Source organism: Cucurbitaria berberidis (assembly GCF_010015615.1).
Source record: "Cucurbitaria berberidis CBS 394.84 unplaced genomic scaffold K460scaffold_2, whole genome shotgun sequence".
NCBI classification, from domain to species: domain Eukaryota; kingdom Fungi; phylum Ascomycota; class Dothideomycetes; order Pleosporales; family Cucurbitariaceae; genus Cucurbitaria; species Cucurbitaria berberidis.
Window position 1 is genome coordinate 3,444,387 of NW_024468936.1, and position 15,808 is coordinate 3,460,194.

General features: G+C 51.1%; 8 protein-coding genes across 8 annotated transcripts; 4 read left to right on the forward strand and 4 right to left on the reverse strand.

Moving 5' to 3' along the window:
• Positions 1-48: 48 nt before the first annotated feature.
• Positions 49-1,514, forward strand: K460DRAFT_403519 (uncharacterized protein; the record flags this gene model as incomplete). The annotated part of the gene is made up of 5 exons (XM_040936638.1): positions 49-261; positions 311-418; positions 468-862; positions 912-985; positions 1,081-1,514. The coding sequence occupies 5 exons, from the start codon at positions 49-51 to the stop codon at positions 1,512-1,514; spliced, it is 1,224 nt and encodes a 407-aa protein (XP_040790787.1).
• Positions 1,515-1,786: 272 nt separating this feature from the next.
• Positions 1,787-2,921, forward strand: K460DRAFT_364200 (AP-2 complex subunit sigma). Its single transcript, XM_040932963.1, has 5 exons — positions 1,787-1,860; positions 1,929-1,968; positions 2,024-2,053; positions 2,210-2,440; positions 2,506-2,921. The coding sequence occupies exons 1-5, from the start codon at positions 1,826-1,828 to the stop codon at positions 2,605-2,607; spliced, it is 438 nt and encodes a 145-aa protein (XP_040790788.1). The 5' UTR covers positions 1,787-1,825; the 3' UTR covers positions 2,608-2,921.
• Positions 2,922-3,051: 130 nt separating this feature from the next.
• K460DRAFT_393351 (uncharacterized protein) lies at positions 3,052-6,526 on the forward strand. The gene is made up of 3 exons (XM_040935934.1): positions 3,052-5,044; positions 5,094-6,274; positions 6,328-6,526. The coding sequence occupies exons 1-3, from the start codon at positions 3,235-3,237 to the stop codon at positions 6,409-6,411; spliced, it is 3,075 nt and encodes a 1,024-aa protein (XP_040790789.1). The 5' UTR covers positions 3,052-3,234; the 3' UTR covers positions 6,412-6,526.
• Positions 6,527-6,706: 180 nt separating this feature from the next.
• K460DRAFT_375118 (uncharacterized protein) lies at positions 6,707-7,377 on the forward strand (the record flags this gene model as incomplete). The annotated part of the gene is made up of 5 exons (XM_040934736.1): positions 6,707-6,717; positions 6,790-6,831; positions 6,884-6,935; positions 6,986-7,061; positions 7,112-7,377. The coding sequence occupies 5 exons, from the start codon at positions 6,707-6,709 to the stop codon at positions 7,375-7,377; spliced, it is 447 nt and encodes a 148-aa protein (XP_040790790.1).
• Positions 7,378-8,143: 766 nt separating this feature from the next.
• K460DRAFT_427224 (uncharacterized protein) lies at positions 8,144-9,459 on the reverse strand (the record flags this gene model as incomplete). The annotated part of the gene is made up of 3 exons (XM_040938269.1): positions 8,144-8,605; positions 8,745-9,197; positions 9,277-9,459. 3 exons carry the CDS (start codon positions 9,457-9,459, stop codon positions 8,333-8,335), a joined length of 909 nt encoding a protein of 302 aa, XP_040790791.1. The 3' UTR covers positions 8,144-8,332.
• A 312-nt stretch (positions 9,460-9,771) lies between these two features.
• Positions 9,772-11,757, reverse strand: K460DRAFT_364205 (uncharacterized protein). The gene is made up of 3 exons (XM_040932964.1): positions 10,563-11,757; positions 10,282-10,514; positions 9,772-10,236 (listed from the first exon to the last, which is right to left on the reverse strand). The coding sequence occupies exons 1-3, from the start codon at positions 11,751-11,753 to the stop codon at positions 9,828-9,830; spliced, it is 1,833 nt and encodes a 610-aa protein (XP_040790792.1). The 5' UTR covers positions 11,754-11,757; the 3' UTR covers positions 9,772-9,827.
• A 227-nt stretch (positions 11,758-11,984) lies between these two features.
• On the reverse strand, positions 11,985-13,116 carry K460DRAFT_364208 (uncharacterized protein). The gene has a single exon (XM_040932965.1). It carries the CDS (start codon positions 12,750-12,752, stop codon positions 12,411-12,413), a length of 342 nt encoding a protein of 113 aa, XP_040790793.1. The 5' UTR covers positions 12,753-13,116; the 3' UTR covers positions 11,985-12,410.
• Positions 13,117-13,714: 598 nt separating this feature from the next.
• K460DRAFT_334049 (uncharacterized protein) lies at positions 13,715-15,039 on the reverse strand. Its single transcript, XM_040930903.1, has one exon. It carries the CDS (start codon positions 14,883-14,885, stop codon positions 13,923-13,925), a length of 963 nt encoding a protein of 320 aa, XP_040790794.1. The 5' UTR covers positions 14,886-15,039; the 3' UTR covers positions 13,715-13,922.
• Between the last annotated feature and the right edge of the window lie 769 nt (positions 15,040-15,808).

A 15,808-nucleotide genomic window follows, 5' to 3' on the forward strand; every position in this document is an offset into this window, starting at 1 on the left:
ATGTGACTTTGTTGGGTTGTACTGATCTTTCATCATCACAGCGTCTCGATGGCAGGCGGTTTTATCCACCTTGATGAAAAGACGATTTCGCAGTGGCCGGAGCCAAATATCATCGACCCGAAGTCGCGAACCTGGTTACCGGCTTACAGTATCACGCTGATAGTCCTCACCTCCGTAACAGTATTTGGCCGGATCTTGTCGCAAGCAAAGAAGAGGATGCATGGCTTTGACATTGGTGATGTGCTGTGCGTCATCGGCTGGGTTTGTCAATTCTCAAGCCTACGGCGATATATACTGATCACTTTAGTAGATCTTCAGTGTCTTCGTGACCGCCACCGTTTTGGTAGGCATTCAGCATTATGGATTTGACCGGCACATGTGGGACGTGCCTCGCACACTGTACAATCGTGCTGCGTTGGTGCGGACACATAACCACTCCATCTCGCTCCTATATTGACAGCACACAGATACATTGGCTCAGCGAACTTGCCTTCATTTTGAGCACATGCTTCACAAAGATCTCCGTCTTGTTCTTCTTCCACCAGCTCAAGCCATCGTGCACCACCGGCCTCAAGTGTGTCATCTACGCCTTCATGGTCTTCACAGCTTGCGGCGCCCTTGCGGATGCGTTAGTTCTGGTCGAGCAATGCCAACCCATCACAGCCTCCTGGAGGGTCTCTACCCTTACCGACGCAGATACTCGACACTGCATCAGCAAGAACATCTACTATCCTGTCCATGGATTACTTACTTGCTTCTCCACGACGTATACAGTCATGATACCCGTTTTGGTCCTTCGCCACATCCCAATGACAAAGTTTCAACGGACTGGATTGAAATGCATCTCCCTGGTTAGCTTGAGGTGCGTGTGTTAGCGATGTCACTTAACGCCGCATGCTCACAGAGAGCAGTGTTCTCGGAGCGGGGATTGCGCGAACAGTGTTTCTTCATCGATTTGCGATTAGCGCTAATGGAGATGCTACATGTTAGTCAACGCTCTCATACAACCTTCTTTCTTTCCGACTAGAACCTCCAGCAAAGCCCTGCTATATGCGGAGCTTGATACTGACCACAAAGCAGGGAACGGCTACAATGTCTTCGTCTGTGCACAGACAGAGTGTAATTTAGCACTCATATGTGCCTCACTGCCCTTCTTACAGCCATTATTTGCACCGCGTCGCCCAATCCCCATCATCTTCGATCATCCCAACGGCAACGATCGACGTGATCTAGTCATGTCACGCGTAGGGAGCTTCGTAAATAGTAGCATCAAGCGCCTCCATAGCCGCAACGTAGACGACGCCAATCCACTACCACCAGTAGCAGAGATTCCAGAATGGGAGTTCGACGCGCTAAGGTCGCCTGGTGGCACAATAAGACCTTCGATTGAGACGACGTACGAACGATACACCAAAGGCGAGTTTGGCCCGCCTGTGCCGCCTAAGGATCTGGGCGATTGGCTCGAGGTGTATCGACAGCAGCATGGACAGATGGTTAGAGGGTATCCTTTTTGAAAAGTTGGTCTGTACTTGAGCCTTGTTGACATGGTATGGAGGATGTGGATCCTGCGGCTACTATAACCTCGCAGCCTTTGATGTAGATGCAATATTACTAAACCCGTCTCTGGGTGTGAATAACAGCACAGAAGAATGCGTGAACCACCTTCTTTCAACAAGTGCGGCTAAAAGTGGGTCACCGTCACATCCATGCAGGGATCCGCAAGGCACGGCCCCGCCGCTTTCCACGAAGCCCGGCAAACGGCCGCTGTTCCTGACATCCCCCTCGTCCCAAGCGCGCCGTGCTCGAATGCGAGGCATCCTGAAAGATGGTGCTCTCGTTCATCTTGATCCAGAATCGCCAGTATGTGTCTGCACATCGATAGCGGGACGCTGCTACGTGTTGTCGACTCCGAGACTGACAATTGGCAGAGGGAAGACGCGGCTGGCGAAGTGGTATGCGCCGTATAGCGTAAGTGGTGATGATGCGCAGATTGGAGAGAATAATGTAGCTGACTGTACTATAGGATGAAGAGAAAGTCAAGATGAAGGGCGAGGTACGCATCGCTCATCTCTCCTACCTACCAATCTTACCGACACCACCACTGCTCCTCTCCGCATCCCATCTCTACCCGCACCTTCACCCGTCCAATCGAACATGACATCGCATGAACCAAAATTCTACAGCATGAGTGTTATTCTGACTACAACAGGTCCACCGCCTCATCGCCCCCCGCGACCAAAAGCACCAGTCCAACTTCGTCGAGTTCCGCAACATGTCCAAGATTGTCTACCGGCGGTACGCAGGGCTCTTCTTCTGCGCATGCGTCGACACAAACGATAACGAGCTGGCCTATCTCGAGGCCATACATTTCTTCGTCGAGGTGCTGGATGCGTTTTTTGGCAATGTGTGTGAGTTGGATCTTGTGTTCAACTTTTACAAGGTATGTGAACTGGAAGAGAGGGGCAGGAGTTGTTGCAATAGGGCTGGTCTGACAAAAGTGTATAGGTGTATGCGATTCTCGACGAGGTGTTCCTTGCGGGTGAGATTGAGGAGACGAGTAAACAGGTCGTTTTGACGCGGCTGGCACATTTGGATAAGCTGGAATGAAGGACACAGATTTTTTGGAAGATATGAAGAATGGTGTTGTCTGTGAGGGCCAACGATATACTGCTAAAGTATCTTTGGCAGAACGAACCTCGGGTTGGGAAAGAGACCTCTGCGGTCTGGGGCCTGACAACACGAATGAACATAGGTTGCAGATTGTACGCAGTCTCATGTCGGAGACGCTCTGCAGCAATCGCGAAGAGCACTGGTATTATACCATAGATACGCAAGATGACGCGGCTTTTGCTATAGAACCCAAGCCGTCAAACATAGAACAAGATGGCCTTGGTCTCAATATCTCACAGTACTCTATCTACTCCATTGCCTGACAAGACTACCGAGTGCAACACATAACTGCTAGGACCCTTGTCTCGCTCTTGCATGCGAGGGATAGATGTTGGTCCGAGCGTCTATAGGAAAGTGCAGCGTCGACCAGAAATTGGGCCAGATCATCAACTTCCAAAGTAACCCCTCGGTTGCGCCAGATCCGCTCCAGCATGCTCAGACTATGACATGATCATTTCCGATATTGCTTCGCAGTTCTGACCCGTTCCGCCAAGAGCTTGACGCGCAACATTCCATCCCGACTCGCGACCTCGACTTCGACCGTAGCATCCCCGCGCCGCAGCAATGTCCGAGTTCGCCATGTACCACGCCCTCGGCACGGGTACACCGAATCCCAATGGATCAGGAAAGAAGGACGAACCGAATACATGGCGGCCACCTGTTGCTGCGGGCCCTGCGGGCTACCAGCAGAGTGGCAGTCCTGCAGTGGGTCAAGCTCAGAACCAGTACACGGGCACACCAGTGCAGTACGGTGCGCCTGTTCAACAAGAGGGCTACTTCCCACCGCAGCCAACACCGCCAGCGTATCCTTCGTATCAAGGCGACCAGGACGTGAACAATTTAGCATCTCAAGTGGGCGCGGTGGGGTTAGGCGTGAATCAAATAGCGCAACCCAGGCACAAGAAGAAGGACAGGCATGCATATCACAACATCGAGGGACCGGGAGGAAGTACACCGGGCTTCAATGGCTCGCCACAGATGGGTAGTCCTTCACAATACCTGAACCAAAACTCGCCGCAAGTTGGGGGAGCGCAGTGGATGGAACCCCAAATCACCCCCGCGATGAGCCAGTTCCCAGCAGCGGCAAATCCTATATTCAGTCCTGCAGCTCAAGCCTCGCCTATGCAGCACGCTGCACGAACGCCGGTGGCAGCACAACAACAAATGGGAGGGACCCCAGCATCATCAGCCCAAGGCCGTGTCGACCCTGAGCAGATACCAAGCGTTCCGAGGTCTCGAGATGCACCAGCAAGATATTATCTGGAGCACATATACCCGACTATGGAACACCATCTTCCTCCTCCCGCTGTTGTCCCCTTTGTCGCCTACGACCAAGGCAATTCGTCGCCCAAGTTCGCAAGATTAACGCTGAACAACATTCCCATATCAGCACAAGCTCTTGCTGCTACTGCCCTGCCACTGGGCATGGTTTTACAACCGCTCGCTTCTCAACAAGAGGGCGAGCAGCCCATTCCGGTGCTAGACTTTGGCGAGACCGGTCCACTGAGGTGTACAAGGTGCCGAGCGTACATCAACCCTTTCATGCAGTTCAAGGCTGGTGGGAATAAGGTCGTGTGCAACATGTGCACCTATCCCATTGATGTTCCAGGAGAATACTTCTCACCCACAGACCACACAGGTGTGAGAGTAGACAGGCTACAACGACCTGAGTTGACCCTAGGTACGGTTGATTTCATGGTTCCGAAAGAGTACTGGTCGAAGGAGCCTGTCGGCCTACGATGGCTCTTCCTGATCGATGTCACTGAGGAGGCTGTCAATCGAGGCTTCCTCGACGGCTTCTGCGAAGGCATCATGCACGCACTTTACGGCGGAGATGAGCAGACGGAAGAAAGCGAGACGACAAGTCGATTACCAAAAGGCGCCAAAGTTGGGATTGTCACGTTCGACAAGGAAATGCACTTTTACAACCTAAGCCCGAATCTGGATGCTGCTCAGATGCTAGTCATGTCAGATATTGAGGATCCTTTTGTACCGTTGGGCGACGGCCTATTTGTCGATCCGGCGGAATCCAAGACCGTCATCACAAAATTGCTTACACAACTGCCAAGCATGTTCTCAGAGTTCAAGAATCCTGAGCCGGCTTTGCTGCCAACGTTGAATTCAGCGATGGAGGCATTGGCGGCGACTGGTGGTAAGATTGTGTGCTCTTTAGCCGCGCTACCCACTTTTGGTCCTGGTCGCCTGTTCCTCCGTGACGATGGCAATGTGCACAATACCGATGCCGAGAAGAAGCTGCTCCAAACGGAACATCCTGGATTCCGGAAAGTCGCGGAGAAGATGGTTCAAAGCGGTATCGGTATCGACTTCTTTATGGCGGCACCCAGTGGTGGCTATCTGGACATCGCGACAATCGGTATGCTTAGTAACCTGTTTTGACAATGGCAAGTACTGATTTATTCTAGGCCACGTCTCAGCTATAACGGGTGGCGAAGTCTTCTACTATCCCAACTTCCACTCGCCACGGGACACCCTCAAGTTGTCCAAGGAGATCAAACATACAGTCACGCGAGAAACCGGATATCAAGCGCTGATGAAGGTTCGCTGCTCAAATGGTCTGCAGGTCTCCGCTTATCATGGCAACTTTTACCACCATACCTTTGGCGCCGATCTCGAGTTTGGAGTCATTGATGCCGACAAGGCTATTGGCGTCATGTTCAGCTATGATGGCAAACTGGATCCGAAGCTTGATGCCCATTTCCAGAGTGCATTGCTCTACACAACTGCCAACGGCGAGCGACGGGTGCGGTGTACCAACATCGTAGCCAGCGTTAGCCAAAACACTGGCGAATGCATGAAATTCGTTGACCAGGATGCCGTTGTCAACATCATCGCAAAGGAAGCCGCTGTCCGTATGACCGAGAAGAATCTTAAGGAGATTAGAGGAGCTCTGACGGAAAAGACGGTTGACATTCTTGCTGGCTACAGGAAGAACTTTACTGGAAATAGTCCTCCAGGTCAGCTCGTCCTACCAGAAAACCTCAAAGAGTTCGGCATGTATATTTTGGGCTTGACCAAGTCGAGAGCCTTCAAAGGAGGGAAAGAGCCGACCGATAGGAGGGTACACGACATGAGAATGATCAAGTCGATGGGACCATTGGAGTTGTCGCTCTATCTCTACCCTCGGATCATCGCGGTACACAACCTTGATGAAAGGGATGGATTCGCCAACGAGAAGGGGCATTTAGTCATGCCAGAAGGCGTGCGAGCATCGTTTTCCAAGGTCGAGGAGGGTGGAGTCTACATAGTCGACAACGGCCAGGTTTGCCTACTATGGCTCCATGCACACGTTTCGCCAAATCTGCTCGAAGATCTCTTCGGCGAGGGCAACAACAGCCTAAAGGCACTCGACCCCTTCTTATCCACGCTTCCCGTTCTGGAGACACACTTGAACGCGCAAGTCCGTAACATCTTGCAATACATGGAGGGCACAAGAGCGTCCAAGGCTCTGACGATACAGCTTGCTCGGCAAGGTTTGGACGGCGCAGAGTATGAGTTTGCGAGATTACTCTACGAGGACCGCAACAATGAGGCACAAAGCTATGTAGACTGGCTCGTCCACGTGCACAGACACATACAGCTAGAGGTACGCTAGACCAGCTTTAAACTTGGGCGTGCAGTCTGCTGACGATCAAACAGCTTGCAGGACAGCGGAAGAAGGATGATAACACAAATGACATGGGATCGACGTTCGTCGGCTTACGGACACCGTACTGGGGATAGAGACTTTGACGCCGGCGTTGAGAAGCGTGTATTGCATAGCGACATTGGGATGCGGCGCATGATTTATAGAGCAAACGCGACACGTATAAATGAACACAACACACTTCTCCACTTTATCGGTTTCTTTGTTGCTTTTGCAGATTTCGTGTTCGTCAGGACTCGCGCCAGCACGTGACCATCGGAATAATAGCCGGCCAATGTGGGTACTATCTCGCTTAGCTTTTTGCTTACTGCACCTTAGCACATTCTCGATCGACTTCTTCCTCTCTTCGATACTAACAAGACAGTCGACAATATGCCTTCCAGGTTCGTACAATGCTATGCACCGCCATATATCGCCATGGCTATTACGATGTTCGATGCTAACATGGTGTGAAGATTGTCCAAGACCCGCAAGCATCGCGGTCATGTCTCCGCCGGGTAAGTCGCACACATCTTCGAGTCTCTAATTAAATACTAATTCATTACTCAGACACGGTCGTGTAGGAAAGCACAGGAAGCATCCCGGAGGTCGCGGAATGGCTGTAGGAAATTTTCGTATCTCGACATAGCCTCCAACTGACATTTTGCACAGGGTGGCCAACATCACCACAGGACCAACATCGACAAGTACCATCCTGGTTACTTCGGAAAGGTCGGAATGAGATACTGTGAGTAACATGAGCATCGCAGCCTCGACTATTTCACTAACGCCGTCCAGTCCACAAGATGCAGAACCAGTTCTGGAAGCCCGTCATCAACCTTGACAAGCTCTGGTCGCTCATCCCCGTCGAGAAGCGCGATGAGTACCTCGCGAAGAAGGGCGGCAACGCTCCCGTCTTCAACCTCCTCGACTACGGCTACTCCAAGGTCCTCGGAAAGGGCCGTCTGCCCCCCATCCCCATCGTCGTCCGCGCCCGCTACGTCAGCGCCGAGGCCGAGAAGAAGATCAAGGAGGCTGGTGGTGTTGTCCAGCTCGTCGCATAGATGTCTGGAACGATGAATGTGACATGCTCGGCTATACGGCGTCTCGGTCAATAAGGATAAAAGTCATGATTGGGATGGAAACTAGGGATCCGTGGTGCCTATGGGCCTGCGCGAGACTCTTGCAGCGTGGTCGGCTGAGGGATGGTGTCTTCTAGCGAATACACACATTCCTAAACACACCTTTTTGGCCCGATGGCTTTTGCCAGTCGTGTACGCTCTTTTGGGCGGACGGTAGCTTCGATGCTACGGCGAGGTTCATTGCACCATGCTGTGATGTCGTGATGCGAGTGCGCCGTGATGCCGAAATGCTGACTACAGGCCGAATTTTCATTCATTTGTGGGATTTCGCCTAGCGAGCTCACTGGAGAGTTTGACGCTCTGTGATCATTTGCATCAAGTTCTTGCTATAATGCACGGCTATCGTAAATCCACTGTACGACGTAAATTCAGTGCTGACAACCTGAACGGGATTTGGATCGAGTAGAGTAGAGCATTACTAACCGACGGATCTTTTGTAATACATCGAGCAAGCACCATAGAACAAGTACCAATACATTCGAACACTTCAATAACTTCTCACTGGCTTGACCGCGAACTTTCGTTTCTCCCGATACGGCTTCCCATTGTGCCATTACGCCGTTGTTTGTTCTGGCTGCTCCATTGAGTTGCATCCGGTCAGTCTGGTCGGCGTGTGGATGCCTTCACGACACTACCGATTGCTCCAGCTCAGACACTGTGCATTAGAACTCCCATTCGAACATAGAGTCCCTGGACCGCCTGTACCAGCATCACGATGACCATGTCGTGGAAGTGTATCGTAGGCTCCTCGCAAACGGTTGTTCAGACTCTCACTTGCATGACATGGTTCCACGATGTGGTAAAGACCTTCGCGGACTGGCTACTAGCTCCTGTATGGCGACAGGAAGAAAGTATATTTCAAAGCAGCTTTTTAGTGTCATCTTCGAGGACAATCGCGTGAGATCTGGGGAAGTAATTCCTCCAGTTCTACATCAGCTTGCTCTTCGCCGACTTGGGCTTTCTTCTTGTAGCAGCCGCTAGTGTTCCCACGTGGTGATCCGGGAGCAGGCGGCGTTCCACGCAGTCTGTTCGTCAGGCCTTTCATTTTATACCGCGTCATGCCCGGGCGCGAAGCACCGCTGACGCGCATGGGAAAACGAATAGGAGAAGATGAGGAAGCGTCTTCGGGCGAGTGGGATCCAGGGCGGCACTATATGTGGGAATACTAGTTAGTGTGTGATTTACATGTTGATAAGGGGGTATATCAAGCGTCTTTAGATACAACTCCTTAAGGACTCCTTTGAAAAGCTGTGCGGATTTAAAGAATTATCTTGAAATATTTCACCTACTAGTAGAGTGTGCAAGAAGCGGTTACTCGCGCGATTCTTCTTCGTATTGCCCTTCTTTATTCCTGTCTCTTCATCTTCCTTGTCAGACAAGGGAGAAACTTCATCTTCGTCGCCGCACTCCGTATCGCTTGTTTCACCCCTTATTAAGGCGGAATGCAATGCTTCCATGTTCCCTAGACTTGGCGTGTACTGTGACACTTCGTCCCAAGTCTGCTGTCGTTGTGAGGGTATCGTGTCATCGCGAGGGTGGTGGAATGGTAGGAGTGCCATGCTGGGGTCCCATGAACCAGGCCTAGTGGGCTGGCGTGATGGTGGTAGGAATAGTGAGGGCTGGAGGGTTTCCAAGGTCGATGTCTGGGCAGATTGAAGGGGTGACGAGGGGGTCTGAAGTTGTTCAGTGCTCTTTGATGCATGTGTTTGCTGCGCGGTAGGCCATTGAAGCTCTCCTGCCATCTGTCAAATGATTAGCTTAGTCTACTCTCCAGGTAGGCTGGAGATGTTCGCAGCGTTTAAGACTAGACTAGTTACACACCGTTTCTGCCCTGTCAGGCACGTACTCCTTCTCCAATTGCTCCAGGGTGCACCTCCTCATCTTCGCTGAATTCAGCGAGTAATAGCTGCCCCTATGGCTTTCCTGCGCAGGTACGACAGGTTCAAGGCTATCGGTCACTACTGACGAGGTAGTGTGACTTCGTGGCCGAAGTTCTGGTGCCATAATGTAGCCTGGATGAATTCAACGCTCCCGCTACTTGTTAATCGAGCTTTCAAACGTACCTGAAGCTAGACAGCTCTAATCTAGCACGTCTACGTTAGCATGATTATGAGTCGGCTTGAGGGCAGACAGAGTAGTTATGGATACGAAGACTTTGTCTTTTCGCAGTCACCTCAATTGTGCGTTGTGGATTCATGAGCGTGGAGCCGAATATCGAAAAACCCTCGGTGACCATGGATCCAGGTACCCGTCAGATTCGTACAATCTGTTATTAAAATCCACGCATGAACAATACGCGCACAATCGTAATCAGATAGGGATATGTTTCATTGAGTATCCACCGCTTACCACAGCGTCATGCACTAACACACCTATTCTTTCAATCGTAGTTGCTCTTTCAGCGTCTCCTCCGCGGTATCAGCCTCCACGCTACCAGCCGCACCCCTTGCCATCATTTGTCCAACGAACCACTTGATCTTCTTGCTTTGTCCTTTCTCGATGATATCCTTGACCATGTTCGGTTTTTCGTCGAGCAGCGATTGCGCGAGCGCAACATACTCCTCTCGAGACAACGGTCTCAAGTGCAAGCTCTCCTGATCAACGATATCTTCCACAGGTCGCTCGTCGCCCTCAAACTTCATGGCTAGGATACGCTTGCCAGATCGAGACGTTATCTGCTTCCGCCGGACGTGCGATATAATACTAGCGAGGAACTTGTAGGGTACGCGGTTCGCATCCCATGGCTCGTCCTTAAGTAGACTTCCGAGTTCCATAAGTACCCTAGTCAAATTAGCTTGATTACATGCATCACAATTCACGACCTACCAATTTCCTGCCATCTTGCCTAGCGTGGACTTGGGGATATCTTCTTCTTCTTGCAAGGAGGTTTCCTCCACAAGGGGCTCCATCACTTGAATGAAGTAGTCCAAACGTTCGCCATCGTCAAGAAAGAGAAGAGTGAGGGCATCCTTAGTCGTAAGCCCATACTCGAGTACAAGTGTTTCAACATTTCTGTCAGGCAGTTTAGGTAAGGTCTCTTTCAGGTGATCGACGAGATCCTGTTGAAGTTAGCCGAATGTTGGCCACCGAGAAGCAATACTACATACCTGTCCAATAATAACTGGCGGGATGTCTGGGTCGGGCATGTAGCGGTAGTCGATCTCACCCTCTTTGCCTCTCAGGCGCTTAGTCGATTTGCTGCCGAGGGTCCAACCGCGGGTCTCGCCCTCGATAACACCCCCGTTCTCGAGAATTTCAATTTGGCGGTCACGTTCGGCGACGATAGCGTCTTCAACAGCTTTCACGCTTGCCAGGTTTTTGATCTCGGTTCGCTGCCCTAGGCCAGTTACGCCATGGTATGAGTGAACAGCATCCGATTGTTGCCCATTACGTTCCCGAACCGAGACATTGATATCAGCACGCAGCCCTCCCAGTTCCATACCGGCAGTACAAGCATTGATAGATTTGAGTATAGTTTGTATCTTACGGACAACGACGGCGGCAACCACAGGATCGTGGATTTGAGGAAGGGTGATGATTTCGATGAGGGGATGAGAGACGCGATTGAAGTCGAGTAGGTGGGTCGAAGGAGGTTGTTGTATAGTTTTTGCGGTATCTTGCTCCATCTGTATCTGTTTGATACCAATGTCGAAAGGACCTGATTCTGGGGCGGCACCAGGAGGGAAGTCATGTGGGTACAGTGTGAGTTTGCCATCTGTGGCAAAGGGCTCGTAGTACTGAGTGATCTGATATCCGGAAGGCTGATCTTGGTAGAAGTAGTGCTTGCGGTCGAAGCTGCTCTTGCGCTGGATCTGACATTGGAAGGCTATAGCGGCACGTAGGGCAGGTATGAGGCTTTCCTTCTGGAAATTGGGCTGGCTTCCAGGAAATGCAGTATCGAAGAGAGCAACATGCGTGTTCGGTGCCTCACTGACAGAGGTGGCAGCGCTCGAGAAGAGCTTCCGCGCTGTGTTCAGCTCGGCGTGTACTTCGATTCCGATCGTCAGTTCCCATTTCTCTAGCCGTGGGTCCTGGCCTTTGTTTTGTGTCTTTAATACGCTAGAGGCGCCGCCATTATATTTCTTCTGTTGCTTTGCGGCATCTTTCAGAAGCTTGCGAAACGGGGTATCATCTTGAGGTGGTGGTTGGCTCTTAGTTTGGAGAGATCGAATCGCGGTTCGTGTAGGAGGGTGCGCAGGGCCCAATTGGGATCGTCTAGCTCGGCGCAGACATGTTTGACATATGTACGGTCGACCGGGGGCTGCAATAAAGGTATTTCGGGTACTGCGAGCGAGCATGGTGTGAGGTCTGCCCAACTGCACGTCAAATGCGATGGACAATCGCGGGCGGTCCGTGCCACTTCCGAACGGTATCGACGCTGCTATGTCCGACCCCAACCATCCCTTGGAGTCGATACCTCTGCCAACACCAAAAGCCTCTCATATCTTTCTACGCAATGGAAACACCTGTCGATAATATTTGAAGCTTGGGACTCAACTATACGCGAACGCCTGTCCCTGGCTTCGCTGCCACGTCCATTTCTTGCCCTGAATCCCTTCGCATGCGATTACCATCAGGAACCGTGGGTGTTAATAGTAGGTACACTGTCTTTTGAAGATTTTGTTCGGTGGATCCACCGACGTTTGCCATGCGAATGAGCGCGTCTTTTGTTTGTCGTCTTCAGCCTTTTGAGCAGATCACGACATCTCTCCCAAGCGTGTGGCTCTCTAGGTCTATCTGCAGCAGACTTGAACTCACCAGGATGAACGTACACGCCCGGCCAACGACTGATGTCTGGGTCTAGTCGATCACGAACGTCGCTGGAGAACCGAATGCTGCCCATTTGGATACCTCGCGGCCCAACTTTTAGCTTGCTTAAAGGACCGCGTGGTTGAGGTTTCGTGGTTCTGTGCTCGCGTTTACCACCAGCAAGGTTGATACAGTGGCGAGTGTGATCAAGATTTGCGAAAGACAGTTGTCGCGACCTTGAACTTGGCCTTGTTGAGCAACTTCTTTACCTTGGCCGTTCGTTCCTTTCTCTTTGCCGCTTTACGCGCTATTTTCGCCTGCTCTTCTTCGGGGGTCAAAGGAGTCAGAGGATGTTTTCTAGAGAACGACGAGCTTGTACCACCTGCAACGGCCGCGAAAGGTACGGATGATGTAGTGCCTCCAGATGTTGAACCAGTCGAAAAGGAACTAGTGCCGAGTCCGATTCCAGAGGTACCGAGTCCAGACGTTGTTCCAGCCGGACAGGATCCAGCACTGCACCCTACTCCGGATGCTCTACAACCAGACATGCAAGTAGGGGTGTTGTGATGGTATGTAGGCTTCTACTTCTCTTCTGCCTTGGGGGTGTGATTTAAAGTTGAAGGAACAGCTCCTAGAACCAAAACGATGATCGGGGTCGAGGAGACTGGAGTAGGACAGGTACTCTCTGCGCAAATCATTAACAGGGTGTTAAAACTCGAAGGTGGTCTAGGGTACCTCAAATATCTTTGGGATTCCCAATGGCAATCTTCTTCATAAGATTCTGAAACCTATCTCGTTTCCGTACAGGCGTCTGCTGCTTCCGAGACACTGACTTCCTCTGTTCTCTAGTATGCTGCTTTTCAAGCTTGCGTAGTCGACGTCTTGCTACCTGAAGCCTCTCTTGTGGTGTAAGAGAACGAGATGGATGAGTGTGTCTGCTGCTCTTGCGTTTCCGGACGTTTGTATGCGTGCTCTTGGTAAGCTGTCCACGATCGTTGGACCTTGTTGCGCGAATGCGCTCTCCCAGCCTCACTAGCCAGGCTCTCGGTTTACGATTCGTACTTTTCGGAGCTTTCCTTTCTAGGCTCCCTTAGCGGTTCGCAATGGTACAATGTGGTAGGGTGCGTGTAGCAAAGTCGAGAAGGATCAAGTAAGGGCTTGTACTTGAGAGCTCAGCGCCGCATAAGACTGATGGTCAAGCGATGCTTTGAGTCTAGTCTCGCGATGAAAGATGTAATGGGAAGAATGCGCGTTAGCGTATTGACGCGGCGAACAGAGATGTAGATGTTATTTTGTGGTAGGACTCGATCAGTGAAGTTTGATGTGAATCTGCTTGTGTAGTAGGTATGTAACGTTAGAATGAAGGCGTAAAGCTTTGGTGAGTATCGATGGAATTGTGTGTAGACGGCCAGTGCTGGAGAGCGTGAGTGACTGCTTTTTTTGGACATCGAAAACGTCGAAGCGCAAGAGCTTGTCACGTATTCTGTGCATTTTCATTCAGTAGGTGCGAGGGCAAGAGCAGCCGGTTGATTCTTGCAGACACTCGTTGCGCTGCATAACATGGGCAGAGTTTATGGCAAGCTAAAAACTCAGAATCTGATTGCCTGAATGGATTCAGACTCCCAACTGATATCCCAGGTACCTCCTAAGGGAAATCTATTCTCTACATTCCACCTTGTTGTTGTTTTGTGGCCATCCTTGTCATGCTATGACTACTACTACTCAAGAGCCATGATTTCGGTGACCTCCGCACACCCTTCCAGTCTCAAGCAATCCAAACGATCATAACTCATATACTCCCGTCTAGCAAGTTTCGCTCGCCAGCACAACCTGATTGTGTGGTATACCATAGTATACTTGGTCAACAACGCATCCTCACGTATTCCCTCCTGTAACTGACCGCTACCAACCCACTTGTACCGCACAACATACCTATTATCGAGCTCTAGTGTGGTGCCATCGCTTCTCATCAAGGAGACTTGCTGGCAAGCCTTCGCCTGTTGAAGCAGTTGTGGCCAGTCGTCGAGCAAGTCTTCTCGAGTCTCCAGTTCCAACGTAACTTCTTTACAGCTAGCCGGAAGTGTCAATCCGGCCAATGTGTTCGCAGGGGAATCGAATCCCGTCTGTTCCGCATACAGCCTTGGTGTTAGCAAGTAGCCGCATACAGTCCAAGTAATTTTTCGCCAGTGTAGGTGCGGCAGTAAGAACTTTGTAACATGATTTGAGCGGATAGAAATGACGTTATCGTGCAAATGATACAACTCTGCGCCGTGCTGCTTCGTGACGTGATGGAGCCAGGCAGAGTCATTGTAGAGACATGAGGCACCGCTCAGATGCCCGAAGTGATATGTAGCGCTTCGGACCGGAATAGTGTGTGCCTCGCAGTACACCAAGCGACATGTGAGTAGGAGAGAGATGTCGAGGGTGGCATGGTGGGTATGACCTGGGCGATATAGAGGACTGTTGCAATGGATATCGAGAGGCCTAGCTAGATCAAGTGCTTGACTGAGTACGAATTGGAAGATGAGGACGCGTAACTCTGCTGGTAGGACTGAGAAGAGCGGAGATTGTCTCTGTGGGCGCGAATTCTCTGGTGTGATCGCTGCTAAGGCCCTGCGTATTTCTCGTGCCTTGCGTTGACGCTCATACCGCTCTTTGGGGATTGACCTCTTGCCCGGCATGTTAGATCCCCGCAGTCGATTGGGTGTTAACAGGAATATAGCTATGTGATAACACTATTGAGGAGGTGAATCGCGGTCCATCGGTGGAAGGACAAGAGCTGTTATCTATCAATACAAGTCGTTCGTATGCTTTCCATGCACCCCACAATGAGCTCCGTGATGAGAACTTGGTCGTGTAAGAGCAAGATATGTGACGTAGTTGTATAAGCGAGCTCGCGCACAGGCCTTCACTCCCTGTCGCAGCGGCTCAGCAGTTCCCTAACAACACTCTTCACAAAGTCCACTTGAACACACGAAGTCAGTTTCACGCCGTGCTGACCGGTGCTCACGCACGGTGCACACACAACAAGAACGTGCTGCACAGGGTATCGTCAGACTTCCTACAACCTAGCAAGCTCGCTTCACAGTAGCACATAGCCCTTAACCTAATCAGTTTGGGGTACTTCGAAATTGAAGTAAAGGGAACGGTCGTGGGTCTAGAGCTTGCCTCTGGGCAGCTCAACACCGAGGCCATCGGAAGCAGTCCGGAAAGACTCGGCTCAGCCATCAAATCTCGAATGCGTTCCACATCCACTTGAGTACATGCAACAAATAGTAACGCGACTAAGTCGGCATGGATATTAGGATTGCTAAATCAACCTTACGCGAGGACCTGTCGTACCGCATTTGATTGTGACCAATTGTCAATCTAAGGGTGTTTGCTTAGAAGGTGTCGACATATATCTAGATACCTTTAAGTATCGTTGCAATCGCTAAAAAGGACTTCCAGTATAGTTCGGCTATGCCTAGGCGATCTTGAAGGCCAGCGGCTACGAGCCTTCCTGGCCAATGCCCCCTCAAGTCCCCAACATAAGGCATCTTGACTGGATAAGGACGCTACTGCAGCCAGCAGCCAACAAGGATCAAAGGCTCGTTAGCTACAT

Excerpts from the sequence above, each read along its gene's own strand:
- K460DRAFT_393351 (XM_040935934.1), top strand. The coding sequence starts at position 3,235 with ATGTCCGAGTTCGCCATGTACCACGCCCTCGGCACGGGTACACCGAAT. Across the intron at positions 5,045-5,093 it reads TCTGGACATCGCGACAATCG|GCCACGTCTCAGCTATAACG; the intron begins GTATGCTTAGTA and ends GATTTATTCTAG. Across the intron at positions 6,275-6,327 it reads ACAGACACATACAGCTAGAG|CTTGCAGGACAGCGGAAGAA; the intron begins GTACGCTAGACC and ends ACGATCAAACAG.
- K460DRAFT_364205 (XM_040932964.1), bottom strand. The coding sequence starts at position 11,753 with ATGCTCGCTCGCAGTACCCGAAATACCTTTATTGCAGCCCCCGGTCGA. Across the intron at positions 10,515-10,562 it reads CGCCAGTTATTATTGGACAG|GATCTCGTCGATCACCTGAA; the intron begins GTATGTAGTATT and ends TAACTTCAACAG. Across the intron at positions 10,237-10,281 it reads GGCAAGATGGCAGGAAATTG|GGTACTTATGGAACTCGGAA; the intron begins GTAGGTCGTGAA and ends TAATTTGACTAG.
- K460DRAFT_364200 (XM_040932963.1), top strand. The coding sequence starts at position 1,826 with ATGGTGCTCTCGTTCATCTTGATCCAGAATCGCCA. Across the intron at positions 1,861-1,928 it reads ATCTTGATCCAGAATCGCCA|AGGGAAGACGCGGCTGGCGA; the intron begins GTATGTGTCTGC and ends GACAATTGGCAG. Across the intron at positions 2,441-2,505 it reads TTGTGTTCAACTTTTACAAG|GTGTATGCGATTCTCGACGA; the intron begins GTATGTGAACTG and ends AAAAGTGTATAG.
- K460DRAFT_364208 (XM_040932965.1), bottom strand. The coding sequence starts at position 12,752 with ATGTCTGGTTGTAGAGCATCCGGAGTAGGGTGCAGTGCTGGATCCTGT.
- K460DRAFT_334049 (XM_040930903.1), bottom strand. The coding sequence starts at position 14,885 with ATGCCGGGCAAGAGGTCAATCCCCAAAGAGCGGTATGAGCGTCAACGC.